Source organism: Monodelphis domestica, chromosome 1, assembly GCF_027887165.1.
Source record: "Monodelphis domestica isolate mMonDom1 chromosome 1, mMonDom1.pri, whole genome shotgun sequence".
NCBI lineage: Eukaryota > Metazoa > Chordata > Mammalia > Didelphimorphia > Didelphidae > Monodelphis > Monodelphis domestica.
The window spans coordinates 78165993-78190524 of NC_077227.1; the positions used below are offsets into that span (position 1 = coordinate 78165993).

General features: G+C 45.5%; 2 protein-coding genes across 9 annotated transcripts in view; one reads left to right on the plus strand and one right to left on the minus strand.

Moving 5' to 3' along the window:
- UBTD1 (ubiquitin domain containing 1) overlaps window positions 1-141 on the minus strand; it is a 73388-nt gene extending 73247 nt beyond the window's left edge. Inside the window, exon 1 of one of the 2 annotated variants that reach the window (XM_056801586.1) lies at window positions 1-141. In XM_056801586.1, coding sequence (XP_056657564.1) covers window positions 1-70 — 70 coding nt within the window. In that variant the 5' untranslated portion in view covers window positions 71-141. The other variant, XM_056801596.1, reaches the window with a different exon arrangement.
- Window positions 127-24526, plus strand: MMS19 (MMS19 homolog, cytosolic iron-sulfur assembly component). 7 transcript variants are annotated; one of them, XM_007478688.3, is made up of 31 exons: window positions 127-502; window positions 10240-10288; window positions 11570-11670; window positions 12482-12567; window positions 12822-12896; window positions 13549-13618; window positions 14016-14144; window positions 14230-14291; window positions 14910-14996; window positions 15414-15488; window positions 15805-15882; window positions 16824-16962; window positions 17168-17322; window positions 17433-17511; window positions 17761-17886; window positions 18051-18132; window positions 18610-18707; window positions 18877-19026; window positions 19134-19286; window positions 20118-20217; window positions 21192-21294; window positions 21425-21493; window positions 21709-21835; window positions 22378-22478; window positions 22591-22647; window positions 22730-22916; window positions 23077-23159; window positions 23264-23428; window positions 23509-23568; window positions 23865-23965; window positions 24043-24526. In XM_007478688.3, the coding sequence occupies exons 1-31, from the start codon at window positions 127-129 to the stop codon at window positions 24068-24070; spliced, it is 3351 nt and encodes a 1116-aa protein (XP_007478750.3). In that variant the 3' UTR covers window positions 24071-24526. The 7 variants fall into 7 exon arrangements, with proteins under 7 accessions (XP_007478750.3, XP_056657488.1, XP_056657519.1 ...); XM_056801541.1 differs by having other exon boundaries at window positions 410-502; window positions 11570-11630; XM_001366647.4 differs by lacking the exon at window positions 127-502 and adding an exon at window positions 873-1005.
- Window positions 24527-24532: the final 6 nt, after the last annotated feature.

The following is a 24532-nucleotide window of genomic DNA, read 5'->3' on the forward strand; positions in this document are numbered from 1 at the left end:
CTGCTCGCTTGCGGGGGTGTCCCGGCGCAACCGGCCTCTCTCGGCGCTGTCTCCCCACGCAGTTGCCCATGGCCGCGGCTCAGCCCGGCCCCATGCACTGGCGGCTGCGGGCTGGCTGTTCCTCAGATGCCCCGAGCGGGTCCCGGGCCACTCCAGACTCAACTGCTTCTGCCGTTCGGCATCGGTTGTTGCCCCTCGCTCCCCTGGGCGCGCTCAGCCCTCGCCGCCGGTTTCGCCACAAACTTTGCGGGAGAGCGAGAGGGAGGGCGGCTCCCCCAGCGCTCAAGAGCCCGCCCCAGGTGGTCGGACCAGGGGGGCTGCGGCCAGGGCCGGCCGGCAGAGGAGGCCGGGGAGAGAGCACAAGAGGGGCGGGCACCACGGCGGACGAGACTCAGACCTAGCTCAGGGCTCCCATCAGAGTCCGGCCCCGGAGACTGTCACTCACCTGCCAAGCCCCTCCCCGGCCCTGCCCTGCCCGGCTTTGGCTCCGCCCCCGACCCAGGTGAGCATGTGACCGCCGGCACCGCCCCCCCGGCCCAGACCCAGCCCTCTCATTGGGCTTTCCCGAGGGGGCGTCCCACCCGGGGCCCCACCCAGCCAGGTACCCACTCTGCCGCCCTGTCTTCCAAAAAGCCTGTTTCGTCAGTGGTCTAGGCTAGTTGCTGTCCTGCCCACCCTACGAATCAGCTAAATCCCCGGGCGCCTGACCCTTCCCCTTCGACCCCAGGCCGCCTTCTCCCTCTCTGGGACAGTCCGGCGGGGAAGGGGGCAAGCACGTGACCCAAGCAACCCTCCTGGTTCCTCGCCACGTGATTGGTCGGAGGGCGCATGCGCGTGGCTGCCCCGGCGAAGCCGAGAGGCATCTTCTTCCTCCTTCCCCCTCCCAATTTCCGATCATGGCCGCGGCCGCGAAGGAAGCACTGGCCCCGACGGGCGCCCTGGGTGGTCTCGTCCAGGACTTTGTGGTTGGGCAGCAGGACGGCCCGGCGGCCGAGGTGGCGGCAGGTACTACCGCGCTGCGCGCTTTCCGCCGGGTAGCTCCGAGCTGCAAGCTGCGGGGAGGGAGCGGCTGCCGTCTGGCGCCGGTGGGGAGGGATGGAGGCGACTGTTGGGGTGGGCCAGGGGACGGAAGCCGGCGAGGGCCGAGCCGTTCGGAAAGGAAAAGAGGCCGCGACAGCGCAAGGCCGGGGGAGAGGAAGAGGTGGTTCGGAGCCCGGGAGACCAGGGTTGTAGCGAGGCGTAGGCGAACTCGAGCTGAGAGCCACGTGGGTTCCGGAAGGAGGCTACGGCCTTAGGGGAGGGATGGAGAGGGAGAGAGAAAAGGGTCGAGGGAAAAGAGACCAGTTCTGCGTGCCCCTGAGGGCCTCCCTGGCCAGAGAGCGGTCTACTAGCCTTGCTAGGGGCTTCCCAAGGGCCTGGCCCCCAACTGGAACCTTTTGCCTTGTCCACGAACATTTTCGTTGACACTTGGAGGCTAGGGCATGACCCATTTGGAGTAACACCTCCTGGAGAGTTCTTTAGGGTTGTTGTAAGGACCTCCAATCCTGTGCTAAGTAACATATATAGACGAGCTTCTGGAGGAGTGTGAAAGGAGTTCTTTAAAAGTTTTGAATTTGAAATTCTTACCAGACTGGAATGAGTCACCAAATGTCCTAAAAATTAAGATTGGTCAGACTTTGAATTTAAAAACATATTCAGGACTTTGCACAGTTCCTAGCACATAATAGATGCTTTAAGGAATGCTCATGATTGATTATAGAAGAGTTAGCTAAGACTGTGCCATCACTTCTTAGTTGCAATCTAGATCTTAACCTTTTACTCTTCTGAGATGGAGGCCTTAAAAGAGAATATGTTATTTACTGACCCCTTCAAATTTGTGAGCACTGAAAACTAGATGTTCTAGTATTTCGGAAACATGGAGATTAATCTGAGAAGCAGTTTGTGAAGGGAGTAGATCATAAAATTGATATAGTTAAATTTGGTGTACTAGAAATATTGCTTGAAGTCATAGTATCTAGTTTTCAGTTTTCGTTAAAGCCTTATAAATTGCCAAATCCCTTAGTTAGCCTACTCTGCTAAAATCCATCAAATTAGCCCTGTTATTATGATAAATTGTCTATAGTCCTGGGTCTGGCCACATTTACAAAGTTTTCTTCTACTGTAACATTTCTCTTCATAAACTAATCTTGATGGTCCTTGTCTTTGATTGTGCCTCTCCTATATCTTGGAGGCAGACTGTAGTTTTGGAAAGTGCTTTGCATTTGTTGGTTGGACCAAAATGATGTCACTTTTTAACTCAAGCACAAATTAAATTTAAGCACCACAGTTGCACAAAATTGTCCACCTCACTCTCCCAGGGTCATTGAAGTCCAGTGGCAAGACAAAAAAGTCAAGACTTAAAAAATCAGTTACTATGACCTTGGACTACTCATTTATGCTTTGAGTCTCAGTTCTCATATATATAAAATGGGGATTATACTTAAAGGTTCTAGGTACTAGCATACTTGGGAAACTTGAAAGTGCCATATAAATGTGAACTTTTATTATAATCTGCACATCTGCTGTTCTAGCTTTCAAATTCCCTGCACAAGTTATGAAATGGGGTCACTGTCCCTTAGTTTAATCTTTTTGGGGGAAATTAGATAAACCAATTAGAGAATACTACAAGAGTATAATAATTATGTTTAATTGTGAGGTCTAACAATAAGGTGCTTCAAAACTAAAAAGGGGGGAAATCTGTTTGGGCTTAGGAACCTATTTTTAGAATTTAGCAATTAATGTTTGTGTAGGTCTGATTTGAGTCATCTTAGTAAGGTGAATGAGATTTGAGTAGTTGGAGATAAATGAATGAAAAAGCTTTTGATAAGTATTACAATCCTAAATGTTTTAAAGGATACAAATACAAAAGTTATGACCATCCTGGCCTTCTGAGAGTGCACCTCATTGTTTAGGAGGCTACAGCCTGGGAGGGTGGGTGGGGGGCAGTATTGAGCTTTAGATTAATGAACAAAAGCATAAAGGTGGAAGAGTTAAGGAAATTAGCCGGACCCAAATCTACAATTGGTATTGGAGGGGTTAAGTAATATAAAATTAAATCTGTTAATTTGGGATTGGATTGTTAGGAGGGAGCCTTAAATGTATTTAGACTTTAGAAATTTAAATGAAAAGCTACCAGTAAGCAAATCTAATGACATTCTGCTCCTGTATGGGTGCCTGCTTTGTACTAAGTTGGGGATACCCTTTCCTTAACCCTCTATTCCATCTAAACTTGTCTACTAACCATTCCCCAAACATATGTTGGGCTTTCTTCCTTCTGTCCCTCCCTACCTTAGAAAATCTTACCCTCATTCTTCAAAACTCAGGTCATAAGTTTTTGCCTTAGCATCCCCCTAATTACCTTAGCTAGAATGGTTTTCTCCCTTCTCTAATGACTAATAACATTTATATTCTGGACTTCATGATATTTATTCATCACTTTGTTTTCATTTTATTTGGGGGCCTTGTCTCTTTCTGTCCTGTCAGAAGCTCATGCAAGGCAGTCATCAGTTGAGTTTTATAATTCTTTATTGTAAAGATTTATTGTAAATTCCTTGGCGGCCATTGTTAAATATTATATAAATCTTGTAGCCACATTTGTAACCATTACTATATTATAACCTTCTCCCAGAAGCCTTAAATTTCCCCATTACATTATACACAAGATTATCAGAATTGCCTCACAGATAGATGTTCAAAGAAAGGAAGGATTTTTCCAAGGAAGAATAAACCTCCAGGACTACCTAGTCACCCCAATTCTCAACTTTAGTGTAATTTTCAACTCCTTACTTTCATCCTACATAATCCTTTTAGCTGCCAAAATCTTGGCATTATCATCACAATATTTCTCACATAAATCCCTTTCTCTCCATTCATACAGCTTCTACACTACTTCAAACTCATCAACTCACACGTGGACCATTGCAATAGGCCTTCCTTTTTCTTTCCCTTCCTTCTGCCCTCCTCTTCTTTAAGACTATCTCCCTCTCTCCTACAGGCTGGATGGACAGTGACCACTCAGGGGCCCAATCTCATTATAATCATTAATAGAATTTTTGACCTGCCCCTTTTCTAATGTGGGTTGGTTGATTATCATCTGTCCTTTCCTATCCCTCCTCTCACCATATTGATTCCAGAATTAATGGAAGCATTCCACCACTGCAGTTCAGAACTCCTGACCTCAAGCCATGCACCAGCCTCCTTCCTGAAGCAGAGATTTCAGGTGTGGATGATCACAACTGGCTAAAATAACCTAACTGTTCTCCCAGCCTCTAGTCTCTGCTTCCCTCTGCTTCCCTCAGCTGCCCTAGTGATTATTCTCAAGCTTGTTATCCTCTTACTCGAAGGTCTCCAGAGGCTCTCTCTTACCACTGGGATCAAATGCAAATTCCTGTATTTTGTATTTCATGTTCTTGTTTCTGCCTTTCCAGTCTTGTTATGCTTGACTCACTTGCACATCCTGGTTAACTTGACTCTTGTTGCTCTTCTCATATGATGCTTTATCTCTGTCTTCTTGCTTTTGTGCCAGCTGTTCCATGTGTGGAATGCTCTCCCTCATTTCCTCCATCTCTGAGCATGTCAGGCTTCCTTCAAGGCTCAGCTTTGTTCCCACCTTCTGCAGGTCTTAACTGATTTCCTCAGGTGCTAGTTCCCTTCTCACTGAGATTAAGTTCTATCAACTCTGAAATCCTCTTGTAAGTATCTAGTTATTTATATATTGTCTATCCCCATTAGGAAGTAAGCTCTTTGAGGGTAGGAACTGTTTTGTCCTCTTAGGGAGTGAGGGGGATCCCTAGCACAGTGCCTGGCTCAAAGAACTTAAATGTTTATTTACTAATTGACTGAAGGAGAGGTGGGAATTTCATGACTGAAAGGTTTTCTCCTGGAAGATAAAAATTACAGTATTGTTGACGGAAGGAAGTTGGGAAATGGAACTTGTTTGGAGATTGGAAATAAAGAGGCTGATTTGGGACATGTTCAATTTGAGGATGATAGATGCACTTTTTTCCTGATTACTTTTGATTTGTTGCCATTTTAGTCTTCAATAAGAAAACTATTAGCATTGCATTCGTCCCATTCTTGAGATTTCTCTGAAGGAACATGCTATTACTGAAACAGAAAAAAAGATTGAATTAACCAATCTTGAAACAAATAATTTTGCCCTAAATCTCAGAGATTCCTATAGCATCCTAAGCAGGAAAGAGAGTCTGAAACCATGGGTGAGACCAAGCCAGAGCTGCTTGCTCTTCAGTGAATTCTAGAGAGGTTGCTGCACAGTTCAAACAGAAGTCTGATTGTACATTCTGTGTCTTTGCTCATATAAACATTCCTTTGACCCTCCATCTCAGTGTCCACTTATGATTGCTCTACCCTGCTACAGAAAAGTGTGGTTTATTTAGGAGATGCTAGTAGACAGGAATGGCCTATGTTTAAAGGAACAGTTCTACATATGTCATGGAACCATCTCTATACCAGCCATCATCCACTAAGCTTGGAAGGTCAGTGGACTTAGTCCTCTGCTAGTATCTTTTGTTTTAGGAGCCCAAATGTTACTTTAAACAAAAATTTTTAGGTATTTTTAGAAAAGGATATTATTCTAAAGTTTATAGGTGGGGAAAACTAAAGCCTTGAGATAGTAACAAATCCACATTCAGTGTGGATCAAGGATCAAGGCTGTCTCTAAACCCAGGATTCTTGACTTTCTTGAACTCCCAAGCTGTTTTTACCTATTTTTTTTATGAATCTGTAGAATTGGACTGAATTGTTGGATGTTTAATCATATATTGTTATTTTAAAATACTTGGTGTATATATATATATTTTTTTTTTTAACCCATACCTTCCACCTTAGAATCAATACTAGTATTGGTTCTAGATAGGAGTGGTAAGGGCTGGACAATTGGGGTTAAGTAACTTGCCCAGGGTCACACAACTAAGAAGTGTCTGAGGCCAGATTTGAACCCAGGACCTCCCATTTCTAGGCCTGGCTCTCAATCCACTGAGCTATCCAGCTGCCCTGTACTTGGTATATTTAAAAATATTTTCTAGCTTTACTCATGCCACTTTCATTCCTTTTACATGTACTGACGTTTCCCCCAACATCTTCCTTTTCTCTGCATTTAAGCAACTTTTTTCTCATTTATTGGTAATATTGCTTTAATTCTATTGAGGACTATCTTGGCTAGTCAGTCTGTCAGTTAGCAAGCATTTATTATTCACCTGGCACTGTGCTGAAACCTTGGACATAGAAATACAAAAAATAAAAAAAATAAGTCCTGCACGCATCCATCTTACATTTTGGGGATATATATATATATGTGAATCAGGCTTAGTAATGGGAGCTATACATTGAGATTCAGGAAGGCCACACACAGATAACCAGATTTCTTAATATAAATAGGCTACATTCTTTTGTGGTGCATGTTGAAAGCTGGAAAAACATTTTTGTTTTATTCACTCACTAAGTTATGGAGGCACCTGAGGCCAGTCTTCACAAAAGCAGTCCCATTAGGCAGTCTCTTGCACTTTGGTTTTTTGGAATTGGGTGAGGTTTTCCAGAAGATAGTAAAAATGATGTTATATTTATCTCATTTGATCTTAATAGTAATCCTTTGAAGTGAGTGCCATCAGTATTGCCTTTTTTTTCCCCTAAGTGGGAAACTGAGGCCAAGAGATTTTCAGGGACACCCTGGTAGTCACAAAGCTACCTTGTCAAGAGGCAGAATCAGAAGCCAGGGCCTCTTTGCTCCCAGGTCCAGAGTTCTTACCACTAAACTTCTCTCAGGATGGATCCTAATCCTGTGTCCACAGGAGAGTGACAGGGCTTAGGATGAATCAGATCAGTGATATCCTCCTCTCCCTATAGGTGTTGGGTCTGGAAGCTTTTCTATGAATGGTTAATAAGAAATTCCTCTGGGGAACTGTTAGAATCCAGTCTTGAATACATGCCTTTACAGTTTCCTGAGCTATTTCTTCTACTAGATGAGGACTAGAGCACAACTAACTCTTTCGGTTTCCTTGGAATCTACACCTCTTTTTTTTAAAATATAAAATCATTTCTCCCCACTTGTAGCTGAGGAGATGGGGATAGGCTTTGCTTCTGACTTCATTAGTTTGTCGGTCCTATAAATTATGCTAATGCTTCCTTCTGTCAGTTTACCCTTCCCCCACTTTGCATCCTGCTCATTTTTTCCCTTTGGGAAGCAGGGGCAGCAGCTGGCTCATCCATGTCTTGGCACAAGGAGGAGTGAGAGTAACTGATGGCTGAATTGGTGCCAGTCACGAGCTGTGAGTCCCAACCAGGGAATCTCTTTCTCCTCTGCCTCATTGAACCTCACCCAATTCTACAGCTAGAACAAGGCCCATTTGAGCTCAGAAACTGACTTCTAAGGCCAGACAGAGACTCTTGATTTGTTGTTATTCAATAGTGTCCTACTCTTCTGTGAGCCCATTTGGGATTATCTTGGTAAAGATCCTGATATGGTTTACCATTTCTCTTTCTAGCTCACTTTGCAGATGAGGAAACTGAGGCAAACAGGTTTAAGTGACTTGCCAGGGTCACATAGCTAATAAGTGTCTGAAACCAGATTTGAACTCATGAAGATAAATGAGTCTTCCAGCCTCTTAAGCCCAGTATTCTACCCAATGTGCCACCTATGAACTCAAATCCTGTTTATAAGGATCTAACCAAGAGAAAACCCTCCTTATCCTTTGGGGACTTTCTGTCCAGATCTCCAAATTTTTCTTTTTCCTCACCTTTCCCAGCTGAGTGAGCTCTTTGGGTTACTGCTGAATTCTAAATGAAGCTGCCTTAAGAAGTATTACAATAGTATCTCTTAAAGAGAAAGACTCCAGGCCATCAGAGGTCTCACTTTATATCAATTTACATATGTATAGTGTGGATTTTAAAAACTACTCAGACTATACTTTAGAAGATTTGATTTTAAGCTGTTCCCTTATTGTAACAATGGAGATACTTGGTCTAACAAGAATCAGGAATGTATTGGGAATTTTAAAAATTATTCCACCCTACTCAGACAGTGCCTTAGGGGAAGATAAAGTTGTAAACTCCTGATTGAACAATGAAAGTCCCTAACTCATACCTTATAGTAAAGCTAGAATCTTAAGATAGGTCTATTTTTAGATCTAATACAAAAAAGTGTTAAGTACCTGTAAAAGTTAAATTAATCACAAAAAGGTCAAGTAACTTACAAAAGGCAAGTTTAACAAAGAGGTGTGAAGTACTCAGAAGATATAATCTAACCAGAGAAAGTGTGAACTAAAGAGTGGTGAAAATGAAGAATGGGCAGTCCTTGGAAAAAGCATCTACTGTGATTGGTAGATGTGAAACCTTAGGGGAGGTGACATAAGAGAAAATTTCTTTAAAAGGAAGGGGTAAAAAGTCAATGGAAGCAATTCAGTTTGGATTGGAAGTCAGTTCGGAGTGGAGTTAGATTCAAAATTGGAGTTCAGGAGATTCAGTGGAGGACTGGAACGGTCTTGTGGTAAGTAATAAGACTGACTCGCTCCCCCTTGGGCTCAGAGAGGCCACTTTGGCCTAGGCCTTTAACTACTGCTTGGCTCAGCCTGAGCCAGAGCAGTTTAAATAAATAAAATTATCATTCATTCTCTCTCTCTCTCTCTCTCTCTCTCTCTCTCTCTCTGTCTCTCTCTGTCTCTCTCTCTGTCTCTCTCTCTCTCTCCCTCCCTCCCTCCCTCCCTCCCTCCCTCCCTCTCTCTCTCTCCCTCCCTCTCTCCCCTTCTTTCATTATTAATTAAAAATCTCCATAATCCAAGCTGACTTGGGTATTTTTCATATTTGGGAATTTCCCATGGCAACCACTTATTTAGAATTTAAGTCAAAACACTAAAAAGTATCCTTACAGTTTTGGCGTTTATAATAGGAAATGGTGAGCATATTTTAAAAGAGGAGTTATAGCTGTCTTATGTATAATGATTATAAGGTCAAGTAACCTAGTAGACCATCTCCTTCCCAATTGTCACTATATTCTTCTTTAGAACTCTAAATATGATCATCCATGTCAATTTCTTTTTCAGATTCATTACTTCCATTAACTATAGATGTACCCTAATGTTCTATCCTGGGCCTTTTTCTCTCTCTCCACTTACTTGGTAACCTTATCAGCTCCCATCTCATCTCTATGCAGATGACTCCTAGATCTATCCATCTAGCCTCTCTCCTGAAGTCCTGTACTATATCATCAACTGCTTTGCCCAAACAAAACTATTCTAAATCCCTCCCCCTTTTTTGTAATTTCCTCTCTGTCTTTTGACAGCATCATCATTCTTTTGCTCTCCCAACCTCAGTATCATCCTCATCTCTTCATCCTGGCTCATTCCACATAACCTTTTCCCCCCCCCTAAATTTCCATTTCTCCCTCTGCAGCATCTTTCAACCCTGTCTCCTTTATCTCAAATAGCTAGCTCCTCCCTTTGGTTCTGCCCTCTTTCCTGATTCCCTGCCTCAAGTCTCTCCCCATATCTGTCTTTCCTTCACACATCTGCCTCTAGGATAAAAGAAAAGCTTCTTTGGCCTTCAAAGTTCTAAGCATACTGTTGACTATTCCACAGACCTTGTTGCTATTCCTCACGTTTTTCTCCGGCTTCTGTTTCCTGACCTTTGCACTGGCCAGAGCTAATCCTTCAAATCCTGTATGTAAAGAAAGGGGAAAAAATCTACCAAAAAGAACGTATTTTGTTTGTTCATTTGTTATGATGGCAATGTTCAGTTTCTTAATTGAAAAACAAAAGATGCATTTTTTTAAGTACTTCTTAGTGTACATGATGGAGATTGAATGTACAAGTTCATATAACATCCTCTTTTTTTAATGTTCTTTGAATGCAGAAATGCCTATGTTTGCTGTTACCAAGAGCTAAATTAACAAAAATTAAAAATGTAGGTGACAAAAAAATTAACTCAGACACTCGACACCTCTGACTCCTAATGTCTTCCCTCCCTAAACTACCTTTTTTTATTTTATATTGATTCTCTGTATACCTAGATAAGTGCACACTGTCACCCATAAGCTTCTTGAAAATTGGAGTTCTTTCATTTTTTTGTTATTTGTATCCACAGTCCTATCATAGTACCTGCTACATAGTAGGTGCTTAATAAATGCTTATTAGAACCATTGAGCCCAGAGGCAGATTTTTTTACATTTCTTTTTTTTTTTCCCCCCTCTAGATGTGAAATCTGGTCGCTGTACTATATTACAAGTGGTGGAAGCCCTTGGGTAAGAGACCTTGATCTGAGAGGCTCATTTCTTTGCCAGTCTATTTTCTTAGATTTTATACTGCTTTTTCTTAAAGAAATTTGGAGATTTTTTCCCCCCTATCTATTCTAGAGTATATTAGTCCCCTTCTTATTCTCATTCAGCCCCTTCTACATACCTCTCCTTCAGAGTAATCCAGTGTATAGACTGACCTTCTGAAGTAGCTGTGTCATAAGGAGAAATTGCAGACTATGTTCTGTCAGCCTAGGACTCTTATGGAGCCAGGCCTAGAAATGAGAAGTTTTGGGTTCAAATGTGGCCTCAGATACTTCCTAGCTGTGTGACCACCCTGGGAAAGTCACTTTACTCCAATTGCCCTCACCACCCTTCTGCCTTGGAACCAATACACAGTATCAGTTCAAGGGGGTGAGGCCATGAGTTACTCTGTGGATCTTCTGTTTGCTCCTGGCAATGCCTACATTTCAGAGGACACACTAGTTGTAATAATAAGTATCTGAACAGAATCATCAATTTGAAACTTGAGGTACAGAAGGCTTACTAGGCATTACTTGGAGACTTTCCTCAGCAAAAGGCTGTCCTGAATTCTTGATGGCCATCATGTCCCATTCCTATAAAGTTTGAGGAGGGGACAAAGCAGTAGAACAAGTCCATTTATATAGCCTTTTGCTTTTAGTACCTTCCTTGTGTGACTCAGTTTCTGATCTATAAGTCAGTTGCCAGTAATTCCTCCAACCCTGTGGGTTGTTTCTGTGTCCTGGCAGAAGCTACTAGAGAAAGAGGTCACTTGGTACCTATAAGTTTCCAAGTAGGACAAGTCGGTTCATTCAGTTCCACAGAATGTACTAGATTGTACATCTCAGGTAACTCATCATGAGAAAGGCCAAGCTAGTGAATTTATTACTATTGTTGTTATTGTTGTTATTATTATTATTATTTATTATAGCATCTCAATATTACATAGAGATTTAAGATTTCCAAAATGCTTCTGAGTACATTAAGTGCCCAGACCAAGTCTGTCTAGGAAAGTACATTGTATTCAGCATCCCATTTGTTCCTACAAAGGTGCCAGATCCCTCTAGCAATCCTGTTTTGTCTTAGTGCCCAGAGCACCTCTGCTCCAAGGAAAATGTGTTCTCTTCTACCAGCTTCCCTCACCTGTGACTAAGCTGTAGTCACACATCAAAGAAAATGTAGACAACCATTTGCCGCTCATTCAAGCACTTGAACAGACTGGTGTCCTAGGGAAATGACAAGTCCTTCCTACTCCCTTCTTCTATCCAGGTCCTGCCTAGAAAATCCAGAGCCCCGGACTCGTGGTCGAGGGATCCAGCTACTGTCCCAGGTGCTACTTCAGTGTCATCCCTTGCTCCTAGAAAAGGAAGGTATTGCTCTCGTGAATGTGGGCTTCTTCCTGGATTATTCAGTCAGGGCTCTCAAGCTTTACTTCAGCTAGGTATCCTTATAGGAGCTGGGGTATCCCAGAAAGGTAGGACTGTTGACTCATAGCCTCTATTCCTCACTACATGGTACACTTGGCAGAGATATCTGAATTCAGTATCTGAACATATGGATTCCAATTATAACTGTCCTTGTGAATCTCTGTGGCCTTGATGGAGGAAAAGGCACCCTGGAGAATTGGAAAGGATGCTGGATCTGGAGTCAGAGGACTCTAGATCCCAAGTTTTGCCACCTTTGTTACCTGTGTAACCTTGGAACAAATAACCTAGCCTCTGAGCTCTAGTTTCTTTATCTGTAAAATGAGTAGGTTGGAAAATGACCTTTAATACTCTTTCCCAGGATTGTCCATTATCCTAGACCACTTCCCATATTTCAGGTCCCTCCTCTGTGAAACAGGAAGAATAGCAGTTTGTTATCTCTGGGGATTAGAAAAGATTAAGGAAGTGTCTAAGTGCTTTGAGCTCTTTAGAAAGAAAATAATCTCCATAGTTTTGTTCTCCAGGAAAGAACTCTTTGAGCTATGTCTCCAAATGGGAGAGAACTGTTAGAGAAATGAGAGAAGGGAATTAGCTCTGGCCATCACCCCAACAAAGTCACAGTAATGGGATGGAGGGGGGCCACAAGGAGAAGCATTTCTTGATGCAGAATAAAGGAGCGATGAGACTTTAATGGGAGGCGGGGACTGGCTGTGTCCCTTGGGTGGGTGCCCATTGATTCTGGCTTTGTTTTATGCAGTGGTGCACCTGACCCTTTTCTATGAGAATCAACTTAAAGACCATCACCTGGTGATCCCTCCTGTCCTGCAGGGTCTTCGAGCACTGGTGAGTGCCCTCCATGGCTGCAGAGCTAGAGAGGGATGTGGAGGTTAGAGCTAGGCTGAAAACAGCTGCAAGCACTATGGTCTGGTCTGAAGACACTGACCAAGGACAGGGCTGATTTCCCCAACTCTGCTCACATGCTGGATCAGCACAAAGCACACAGCACTCTTGCTGATGAGGCTTTGTACTGACTCTTGACCTGGGGACAAGAGTGAGGGGTGTCTGAGGTGGAAACACTTGTTCTCTTTTCCCTGTAGAGTTTGTGTGATGTACTCCCTCCAGGCCTGGCTGTTTCTGTGCTCAAAGCCATCTTCCAGGAGGTACATGTCCAGGTGAGTGCCCAGCACCCTCTTGTCTGCTTCTTGCCTCTCTCCCAGCCATGCCCAGGGACCTCTAAGGAGCCAAGATTAAGACAGATCAGATGGCCAAAAGCATACCCATATACTTTTGTGGCCTAGTCTGTGCCAGAATGTACTAGGCTAGTAGAACAACTTGATGGCCCACGGAGAGAACGCTCAGCCTGGAGTCAGGAAGACCCAAGCTCAGATCCCACCTCTAGGGCAAGTCATTGAACCTTTGTCAGTCTCAGTTTCATCATCTGTAAAATGAGGCCATGATAATAGTAGTATCCCCTTTCACGGGCTTGTTAAAATTAGATAAAATATAAAGTGCTTTGTAAACCTTAAAGCACTATGTAAATACTAGCTATTAAATTTTTAACTCTGAAATCATTGTACACAGGCATTTCATGCTTCCCTGAAAGCATGTATGCACCCAAATATTTCTCTCTAGTAGACTGACTTTTTGCCTATTTGTGCCTAAAAGGCAGGTTGAGGCCAAGTGAAGAGAGGAGCAATTGCTCCTTTCACTGAAGCTGACATGGGAGCAGTCTGGGTGATAGAATGAGGTCTATTGAAAGCTTTGGGGTTGGTCTCATCACTAATTTGCTTTCCTGTTCCCCATTGCCCACCTCTCCACCCCCAGTCTCTGACACAAATGGATCGCCACACAGTCTACAGCATCATCACCAATTTCATGCGTACTCGAGAAGAAGGTGAGCCGCAGCTGGCACATCTCACTCCTTTGCTTTGTGCCCCATTTTCCCTAATGGTACCTGCTCTTATGAGACCAAGCAAGAGGGTAAAATACTCAGAAGTAGGCAATATGAAAATCAAGGTCCAAAGAAGAAAGGCCAAGTTCTCTTGGAGGACTTCACAGATTTGTGGGAACCACTTTGCTGCAGTAAAAAGGAGGGTTTATTGGTATTGACATCTACATAACTCTAATGCACTCATATTAGATTCCTACTTCATTCATTAGCATTAGGTCTTGTACTTTGAGATAGAAACTCTGGGAGGTAAAGATAACCAAAAAGAACATATAATGGGAGAAAGCCCATACTCTAGTGTTTCATAGGAAACAATGTTGGCTTTGCTCATTTCCCTCCCTAGAGCTGAAGGGCCTGGGAGCCGATTTTACCTTTGGCTTCATCCAGGTAATGGATGGAGAGAAGGATCCTCGAAATCTTCTGGTGGCCTTCCGAATTGTCTATGACCTGATTTCCAAAGACTACAACTTAGGTAAGGCCTAAAGTTCTTGGTCAGGTGGAGACCAAAGGAAAAAGAAGATTGTAAACCAGCTTATCTTCTGCATGTGTCCCCTTAGGGCCCTTTGTTGAGGAACTGTTCGAGGTGACATCCTGTTACTTTCCTGTTGATTTTACCCCAGTGAGTATCTCTTTATAGGAAATTGTAGGAGTATTTGAGAGTGGAGGAGATTTTGATTCAATAAGTGTTTATTAAAAATTTTCTGGGTTTAAAATTGTGCTTCATTCTATGAGGATGAAAGGGAGGAGAGATGGAACAAGTTTGGAATGGTTAGGAAGTAAAAAGGCACCAAAAGGAACTTTAGTCTCCCCCAGACCCTACATACTGGAGAAAAGTGGTTTATGTTACCAACAACACAACTCTTGGCTCTCTTTTTTTTTCTTTAATTTTGTTATTTTTTAAAGGAGGAGTATGGGAAAGAAGAGATTTTGGAACTCAAAATCTTAAAAGAAAATGACTTTTAAAATTGTGTTTACATTTAATTTGGAGAAAATGAAATATTATTTAAATTTTTTAATTAAAAAAAGCTTCAATAGATCTGTATGTAATGGGAACTAATAGTCTTGAAGATCCTTAAGGGATCAGGAAAAGAAGATGTCTCTTCCATATGCTAATACCTTAGATCTCATCAAAGTAAGTCTTGGGTTTAATCAAGCAGGCTGGAGAGTTTTAGGCTTAGGATTATGTTTGAAAGAGAGGAGTAGTTGTGCAAACTCATAGGTTTTCTAACTCCTTTAGCCACCTAATGACCCTCATGGTATCCAGAGAGAAGATCTCATCCTGAGTCTTCGTGCTGTTCTGGCTTCTACTCCCCGTTTTGCTGAGGTGGGTTTTGAGGCCAAGGTAGGACCTCATGGAATCTAGCTAGGTATCCCCTGTGCTTGGCTCTGATTGTCTCTTTTAGTTAAGCTGTAAAATGTTAAGTGGAATAGCAAGATGTGAGGCCAAAAAGCATGGGAAAGAGAATGGTTCTCATATACTAAGGAAGTTAATGGTATTTCATAAGTCCCCTCAGGACCTGTCAATGATATCCCTTCTGGAATTTTCCAAATACCCAACCCTCTGTGGGAGTTTTTCTAGGGGTCCTGTTAGCCCAATGCAGTCCTAGGTGATGAAGATCTGACTATTCCTAGTGACCAGGGAACAGTGCATTGATGTAGTAGGCTAATAACATAGGACCATGTCCTTGTGGTTTGAATAGAGCCCTGGGGCATTAGAGTCCTTCTGACCCTTCTCCCATAGTTCCTGCTGCCACTGCTGATAGAGAAAGTGGACTCTGAGATGCTCAGTGCCAAGCTGGACTCCTTGCAGACACTGGTGAGGACATCCCTCTGCCACTGACATCTGCCTGCCCTTTGGAGGTTGGGAGTGAGAGTCTTAAGAGGGTGGGGGTGGACCTCAGTGGTAATATAGGAATACCCCAGAAAGTAGAAGAACATTTCAGGGTAGTTACTCTTTTTTGTACCCATTCTAAGGGGTAAAGGAGAATGCAAAACGGCTTGGGCTGCTTCTCCATTTTGTTGAGCCCTTTCGGGGTGGGCTCTTATTTACAGGGGTAGGGAGCCTAGATTTTCTTGTAAAGGGCTCAGGACTATGTGCTACATTCAGCTCACATCCATGCCATTCCCCACAGAATGCTTGCTGTGCTGTGTATGGGCAGAAGGAGCTGAAGGACTTCCTGCCAAGCCTGTGGGCTTCCATCCGTAGAGAGGTGATTTATCTAGGGAAGGGAAGGGGGAGCCTTTGTAATAAGGAGAGTCAGAAAAAGTAAGGATGGGTTTCAAATAGAAGAACTTGGACTATGACAGGTTGGAAGAAAAGCCATACTTGCCTTTTCTCTTTTGTTGCTCTGTGTCAAGGCAATAAACTAGCTCCCACAGCCTGGGGAAGGGCATCCCACTCCGGAGAGCGTCTACTTTGGCATGAACTTCCTGGTGATGGGGACAGCTCTTGAACTAATGCTTCCAGAGCTCTTGCTCCCCCTTCTGCTCTCTCCTGAGAAGTCATGGGGCCAGTATGAGCAAGTGGTTAGAAAGAAAAGCCCTGGGGCAAAGGTTTCCCAGACAGCTATGGTTCCAAGCATTTCCAATCAGACTTTGTGCTTATTGGGCCATTGGATGGAACAATGAAAATTGGTGGAGTTGGGACTGAGTTCAAATCCTGGCTTTTCCATCCATTACTTATATGATCATAGGCAAATCCCTTTACCTCTCAATTCTTGATCTACAATATGAGGAAATTGGATTATATGGGCCTTTCCATGGCCAGGATGGAGTATTTGCACATACTAAATACTAATACTGACTTGAAAGGGTTGATATGGGACAGCAAGATGGCTCTGGATAGAAAATCAGGCCTGGATACAGAAGGTCCTAGGTTCAAATATGGCCTCAGACATTTTCTAACTATATGATCCTGGGCAAGTCACTTAATTCCAGTTGCCTACCCTCACTGCTTTTCTGCTGTGGAACCTGTACTTAGTATCCATTCCAAGAAATTTTAAATACTTTAGAAAGAGAGAGGAATAGTGTTGTAAGGCTGTTATTTTGTTATAGTTTTTAACCCTTATTTAACTCACATATTTCAATAGGTTGGGTGGGATATTTCTGGTTCAGAGTCCTTTTAGCAACTGTGGGACCCCTTCCCTGACAGGTATTCCAAACATCCAGTGAACGAGTAGAAGCAGAAGGCCTGGCAGCCCTACATTCCCTGTCTGCATGTTTGTCTCGGTCGGTGTTGGAGGCTGATGCAGAGGATCTCCTTGACTCCTTCCTCAGCAGTATCCTAGAGGGTAACTGGGCCATGGGGTCAGAAGGAAGGGTAGCTAGGGTCATCACATTGAAGTTCCCCAAGGCAGGGGCACTGACCTGGGCCCAGCAGCCTTCCATACTCGGTGCTTCTGAGACTGGAAACTGTCCATTTCTCCTCCGGTGTTAAGGGCTAGAGAGTAGGGTAGTGTGTGGCTGCCCCTCTAGACTGGGCTGTTACCTCTTCAGACTGTAGGCACCACCTATGTGAACCTGACATGAAGCTGGTATGGCCCAGTGCCAAGCTGCTGCAGGCAGCTGCGGGGGCATCTGCTCGGGCCTGTGACCGCATCACCAGCACTGTGATCCCCTTGCTGCTGGAACAGTTCAATCAGCACAACCAGGTATGGGAATGGGAAGGAGACCACGGGGGCTGGGGGACCAGGGTCCCCCAGTTTCTCTTGCCTTTCCTTAAAAATAACCTTTGACTTCAGTTTCCTTTATTACTTTGTAGAGCAGCCAGAGGCGGACAATTCTAGAGATGCTTTTGGGTTTCTTAAAGCTACAGCAGAAGTGGGGAAATGAGGACAAAGGTGAGATGGATTCCCCCTTGCCCCGGTTTTATTGCTCTGGGGGCAGCCTGGCAGGGGGATGTATTTTTTCCATTGAGTTTCCTGGATTCCCAGTCACCTGCACCCCCCTCCTTTCCCCAACCTCGTAATGTTGTAATTAAAAATTGTGCCACCCCAAACCAGCATGTTGGGGGGTTCGAGGCCTTTGCTTATTTGTGGGTTTTTTTTTTTCCTGACTATCTCTAAATGCCTTTGGTTCTGCCTCCACAGATGAAATACCTCTGAGTGGGTTCAAGGCCCCGCTGTGCTCCTTGGTCTCTTTGGCCCTGGCAGACCCCAGTACACAATTACAGCTAGTTGGCATTCGTGCCCTTACCGTCTTAGGTGGCCAGCCAGGTACATTTCAGGGGAATGAGGAAGGATCATGGGGGTGGCCATCTTCTCCTGGGACTCTAGCACACAGCAGGCTTCCATCTTCGCTGTCTCTGGCTATTGTTTCTCTGAGGAATGTTTGGAGGGACCTCAGAGGAAAAGAAACTGAGTGTCCCCTCTGATTTCAGGCCTGCTGTCTCCTGAAGACCTAGAGGTGGCGGTTGGTCATCTCTATAGGCTGAGCTTCCTGGAGGAGGATTCGCAGAGCTGGTAAGAAATTGGACCGTGGCCATCCTTAGGCACGTTCCAGTGCTGACAGTATCTGGACCCCAGGAGCCTCAGAAAGCCCTCATGCTCAGAGGGTGACTTGGGCTCTCCCGTCTGCCTCTTTCCCTTTCTTATCCTTGGAGTCAAAGGCCTAAGGTTGACCCTGGCTGCAGAAACTTTCCTGGAGCTGTGAGTGATTTAGAAGCCGTCTAGTCCGGTCCCAGCAGACAGTTTATAATACTATCACATGCTGATTACCTCCTTTGGATTAGAGAGAGGTCGGTCTGGCAGATGGAGCAGACTTCAGCTTAGAGGCTATGACTGGTGCCAGGGAGAGATTGGGAGAGCACTTTGCAGGCCTCCTAGCCAGGTCCTCCCAAATGATAGTCCTCAGTTTGAAAGTGCCCACCCCTGGCCCTGGTGGACATATTGCTCCTCAGTACTAGGCCTCAGTTGATGTTCCTCCTGTGCTTCTGGCAGTTTGGCAGCAATGGAAGCATCAGGGACACTGGCTACCCTCTATCCCACAGTCTTCATTAGCCATTTGGTACCCCGGCTGGCAGAAGAGCTTCGTCCAGGTGTGTGGTCCACGGGCCCAAGCCACAAGGGGGAAGAGGGCAGGAGGTTAAGGAGGTGAATGGGGGAGCCCTTCAAGCTCATGACAGTCCAAGGTCCCGTCCCTTTCCTCCCTGCTCCCAGGATATCCATCAGGCAATTGAACCTCACCCCATGTGTCACCCTTTCCAGGGGACCTGGAGTGGGCCAGTGGGGAGGGCCCCTCCCGCCGAGCCAGACGCTTGCGCTGTCTCCAGGCCCTGTCGGCTGTCTCAACACACCCCAGCATCGTCAGGGAGACCCTGCCTGTGCTGTTGCAGCATCTCCGCCATGCGCACAGAGGTGACTGGCCACATTGTGGGGGGCACATCCAGGAGGTGCCAGCCCTGCAGGCTGCTGGGAACATTTTGGGCAGAAGGAGCCCAACTTGACTTTTCCTTTTTTCACAGGTGACAAGGCGGAGTCCAGTGAAGTGATTGCCGTGTGCCGGAGTCTCCACCTGGTGGCCGGGCAGTGCCAGCAGGAGCCTGAGAGTTGCTGGTACTTCCACCAGACGGCGGTACCCTGCCTGCTTGCACTGGCTGTGCAGGCTGCCATGCCAGGTGACCTGACTTTCCCCTCCCCTTCTCTCCTTTGGCCCCACTATGACCAGTAACATGGCCCAGCATTGCCCCCCTGTGGATAGAGCCAGTATGGCAACCCTGGGCTCTGAGTGGTGATTGCATCATCCCAGGATGTTGAGAGTCTGGAGCTAGAAAGGCCTCATGTACTCAGAGTACAAACAGCAGAGCTGGGTATTGACCCAAGTCTACTCACTCGCCCCTAGGATCAGTTAGAGTTAGCAGTTGTCTTCTAGGTGGAACTTGTCTTTGCCTTTGGGCTTCAGAAGGGATTAGTGCCATCAGTGTGCAAAGAACTGCACTGAGTTTTCCTTTCAAATTTACCAGGTGCTGTTTTTCTTTCTCTATTTTTGGGTATTTAGAGTAGAGATGTCACATACACTTCTGGCAACACTCCCAAAGAGGCCCCAAATCAAATTAAAAAGTAATTGGAAAGTACTAAACAAAACGAACACAACTACAAGGGATCATAGAGATTGTGTTGCTCTGTGGTTTGCTGTGGCCCCTTTTCTATTTGAGTTTGCCCCAGCGAATTTGGGAACCTCTATCTTGTGACTTCATTTGCCAACCTGTAAAATGAGATGAGATCAGATACTCTCATAATGACATATTCTTAATCATGGCATCAGGAAAATTGATGGCTCTAGAAAGTGTGATACTGGGCTTAATTTAGTCTTTTTCTTCTGACTCCTAAGGTTTATAGTACTAGGTGGGAGAAAATTCATAGATGTAGCTGGAGTCTTTATCCTAAAGTTATCCCTCTAGATAGTACCTTTGTCATTTGTATGCCTGAGGCCTGTGTTGTTCTTACAGAGAAAGACCTCCCCAATCTTGGGAAGCTGCTGTTAGAGGAGGACGTCTTAGCAGCTATGGTGTCTGTCATCAGCACAGCCAGCACCCACCTGAGTCCTGAGTGAGTTGGATAAGTGTAGTCACTTCCCTTAGGGCAGGGGTCCCCAAACTGTGGCCCCCTGAGGCCATTTATCCAGCCCCCCCCCCCCCCCACTGAACTTACGGAAGGGGCACCTCTTTCATTGGTGTGGTAGTCAGTGAGAGGAGCACTGTATGTGGTGGGGCCGCAAAATATGGCATCACCCATGTACAGTACTATTTCCGGCGACATAATCCTTTGTGTGGCGCCTTGTTCTGAGAACGAGGTGCCGCACAAAGGATTATGTGGCTGCACAATGGAAGACTTCAGCATGGTGAGCGGCGATCTGGGGGAGGGGATTCTGCATTGTGTACTGCTGCTGCCCGGTATAGTGGTGGCAGTGATGGGCCTGTGCAAGGTGTGACAGGCCCATCACAGCCAGCGCTGCAGTCTCTGCTATCCCAGACAGCAGTATACAGATTTGTTCATAGCTTTTTTAATAGTCCAGCCCTCAAATGGTCTGAGGGACAGTGAACTGGCCCCCTGTGTAAAACGTTTGGGGACCCCTGCTTTAGGGGATGGACTTTATCCTAATGTGGATATTATCTCTAGGAGAAAACTTGGCCTTTTAGTCTAGCCTCATGTCCAGACTTGAATGTATATAGACCAGTCAATTTGGGAAGGCATTTTTTTTAAACCCTTACCTTGCATCTTGGAATCAATACTGTGTATTGATGCCAAGGTAGAAGAGTGGTAAGGGCTAGGCAATGGGGGTTAAATGACTTGCCCAGGGTCACACAGCTGGGAAGTGTCTGAGGCCAGATTTGAACCTTGGTCTACCCATCTCTAGGCCTGGCTCTCAATCCACTGAGCTACCTAGCTGCTCCCTTGGGAATGCATTTTTTAACCGAAAAGGGGAGAAGATCTTCAGGATTTCCTGGCTAGGTTAAACTAGGTACCAGGGAGTCATATTGTTAACCTTAATTCTGTGATAATATCCAGTATTTTGTCCCCAGGCTAGCTGCTCGAAGTGTTGCCCTTATTGTACCCCTTTTTCTGGATGGCAACATATCCTTTCTCTCTGAAAACAGCTTCCACAGCAAATTTCTCCCATTCCAGGTAAGGGGCTAGTAAGGACCCCAAGGATGTGGTATGTTATGTTCTGGGCTAATCTAGATGGATAAGAGTTCATCATTGGGAATATGTGGAGTCTCAGCATGAGGACAGCGAGTTTCTCCTTCTTTTGTAGAATAGTTCCTCAGAACAGAAGCGGCTGGTTGCACTTCTCATGGCCTTTGTTTGCTCTTTGCCCAGGAATGTAAGTAAATGCAGTGTTGGCACAGGATTTAGCCCCATTTCAGGGGAAGCAGAGCCCCAAGAGACCTTGGGGTACAAATGTTGCTGTAGTTAAAGCTGGTTCAGAAGCTTTCTCTTCACTGATGTTCATGTGTAATTCCTATTCATCCTGGCTCTTGCAGCCATTTCCTTGCTAAGTATTCCTGGTCTTGTGATGTTAGTCTGGGCTCTCTGCAGGTAGAGATCCCTCAGCTGGACAGACTTATGCAGGAGTTGCTGACTCTGAGCTGCCACCATGATGTTCTCTTCTCTTGTACTGCTGCCGCCAAATGTTTTGCAGGGCTACTCAACAAACACCCAGCAGGTAATGGGGTCGGGATAGGCTCATGGGGGGAAGGAGGAAGAGTCTCCCTGAAACAGCCACAAATAGAATCATCAGTTCAGTCTTCAGCCCTTTCAAAGTCTCTCCCAATTGATACTGTGGCTCAGAGATCATTAGTCTTTTTTTTTTGGTCAGGAATCAAACTTTGGGAGGGTGGTAGAGAGCCTGTGGACCCTACTGTAGGAGACTGTTTTTAAATACAAAAAGTGAAATTCTTGAGATTACAGAGGAAGCCAAATATATTGAAATAAAGATGTAATGTTTTCCTCCCATTCAAGTGCCACTCCTCCAATCCCATCATCTATGGACCCTTGACTCCAGGTTAAGACTCCCGTTTTAGTTCCTTTAATATATAGTTTGTTCCAGGTAGGAGCTCCCTTGGGCCATAGTAGAGTCTTAGCCGTCTGGCCCCGAGCAATAGTGCTGTGTATTGACAAGACTCTTGGGGAAACAACTTTGTATAAGGTATGAGGTGAGGCTAGACAGCAAACACTTCATTGTCATCCCCTTCCTCTCCTTTGTAGGGCAGCAGCTAGATGAATTTCTACAAAAAGCTATGGAAAAAGTGGAGGCTGGTCTGAGCCCAGGCCCCCATCGTACCCAGGCCTTCACACTGCTCCTTTGGGTAAGGGATAAGAATGGGTACAGTGAGTAGAGCCTCCCAGGTGGGGCTTTCTCCAAGGCCACAGCAGTCAGAAGGGTTGGTTCAGGAATCACCAAGTTTCTCTACTTCACAGGTGACAAAGGCTTTAGTGCTCAGGTACCATCCTCTCAGCTCCTGCCTCACAGACCGGGTAAGACAAGTGTCTTCACCAGTGCCCTACATTGACCACTTTTCTTCCTGACTCTTGACTCAAAAACATTGGGTTTCTCTAGCTGATGGGCCTTCTGAACGATGCTGAATTGGGCCCCACAGCAGCCGACGGCTTCTCCCTGCTGATGGCTGACTGCCCAGATGTGCTGCACCGAGCTGGCCACGCCGAGATACGCATCATGTTCCGTCAGCGTTTCTTCACAGATAGTGTGCCTGCCCTGGTCCAGGGTTTCCACGCTGCTCACCATAGTGAGTGCTTTTTCCCCTCTTCCTGGCCAGGTGCTGTTGTACCTGAATTCTCGCCCTGCCCTGCTTTTCTTGGTCTTTACCTCTTGGAATCCATGGGGGTTTGGAGCCAGCTCTAGTCTTCTGGCCCAGGAATTCCCAAGTCTTTTTTGCTGTCTTGCAGGCGTGAAACCCAACTACCTGAAGGGTCTGTCTCATGTACTTAACAGTCTGCCGAAACCTGTGCTTTTGCCAGAGTTGCCAACAGTGAGTCCCCCTAGCCTTAATGGAATGGAGGGCAGGAAGGGGTGCTAGGGCAGGCCCTGAACACCTAGAGGCCTCTCCCTCTGACCTGTTCTATTGCCCCTTAGTTACTCTCCCTGTTGCTCGAGGCCTTATCCTGCACAGATTGTGTGGTGCAGCTCTCCACCCTCAGCTGCCTTCAGCCTCTTCTGCTGGATGCACCACAAGTCATGAGCCTTCACATCAATACCCTCGTCACCAAGTTCCTAAACCTCAGTTGTAGCCCTTCAATGGTGAGTATGTTCCCAATACTCTTCCTGGCCAAGAGCCCTCCTCTTTCTCCATCCTGAGCTGTATCTCATGTCTCTTCCAGGCTGTTCGGATTGCTGCACTACAATGTGTGCATGCCCTCACCAGGCTTCCAACTTCTGTGGTAAGAGCCTATAATACCTATTTCAAAAGGGATGACTAACAGTGGACACAGGTCACTAATGAGATGGAAAATGGAACCCATCCAGGGATCCTGAGAATACTAAGAACCTCTCAGAGCAAGGTTTCCACTCTAGTCCCCTCTCAGGGCAGTCAGGGACTTCTAAGGAACAGTAAGATTTATCCTCATCTTCCTAGGAAACCAGTTCTGCAGGCAAAAAGATAAGAGAATTCCTTCCTTATCCAGATGTGTTCCTAAGAGAATTAGAACCCATGTGACAGGCCCCTGTCCTTCCACAGCTGCTGCCCTACAAAATGCAGGTGATCCGGGCCCTGGCTAAGCCCCTGGATGACAAAAAGAGGCTGGTACGCAGAGAAGCAGTGACAGCCAGGGGAGCATGGTAAGGGTCCAGGGAAAGGGAGACTTGGGGCCCAAGTCCAGCTCCACACTAACGCTGTGCCATCTCTTACTCCACAGGTTCCTCCTGGGGAGTCCAGGCAGCTGAGACCGTGGCCTTGTGCCTAACAACACTGACAGACAATCTGATCCAGAGTCACTGACCCATCAAGCCGTCTTCCTAGTGAATGGGCCCTGCCCAGGGAGGGGAGATCATTGGCCCCCTCCCAGCTATGGGCTCCATCTGGTGCTGCATGGCTGTACAAGGAACACAGTATTCCTCGTTGCTAGTGGATATTATGCAGTGACTTGTGTGAGGCCATGTGAGTGTTTTGGCAAGAAGAGACCCTGGCTGGGTGGAGGCTACAAGATGAAGAGGGAAAAGTTTTATGAGGGTAAAGAAGATATCTGGGCACCCTACTGAGGAATGAATGTGAGTGATTGGCCCTAAGGGCTACAAAGACTTTGTATGTTGTGTGTGTCCTTGCTAGAGAATAAAGACATCTTTTGGTTATGTGGCCAGTACAGGAATCTGTCAGCCACCCCCAGTCTAGGACCTACAAAACCAATT

Excerpts from the sequence above, each read along its gene's own strand:
- MMS19 (XM_007478688.3), top strand. The coding sequence starts at position 127 with ATGCCCCGAGCGGGTCCCGGGCCACTCCAGACTCAACTGCTTCTGCCG. Across the intron at positions 16,963-17,167 it reads CCTCAGCAGTATCCTAGAGG|ACTGTAGGCACCACCTATGT; the intron begins GTAACTGGGCCA and ends TTACCTCTTCAG. Across the intron at positions 17,512-17,760 it reads GTGGGGAAATGAGGACAAAG|ATGAAATACCTCTGAGTGGG; the intron begins GTGAGATGGATT and ends CTGCCTCCACAG.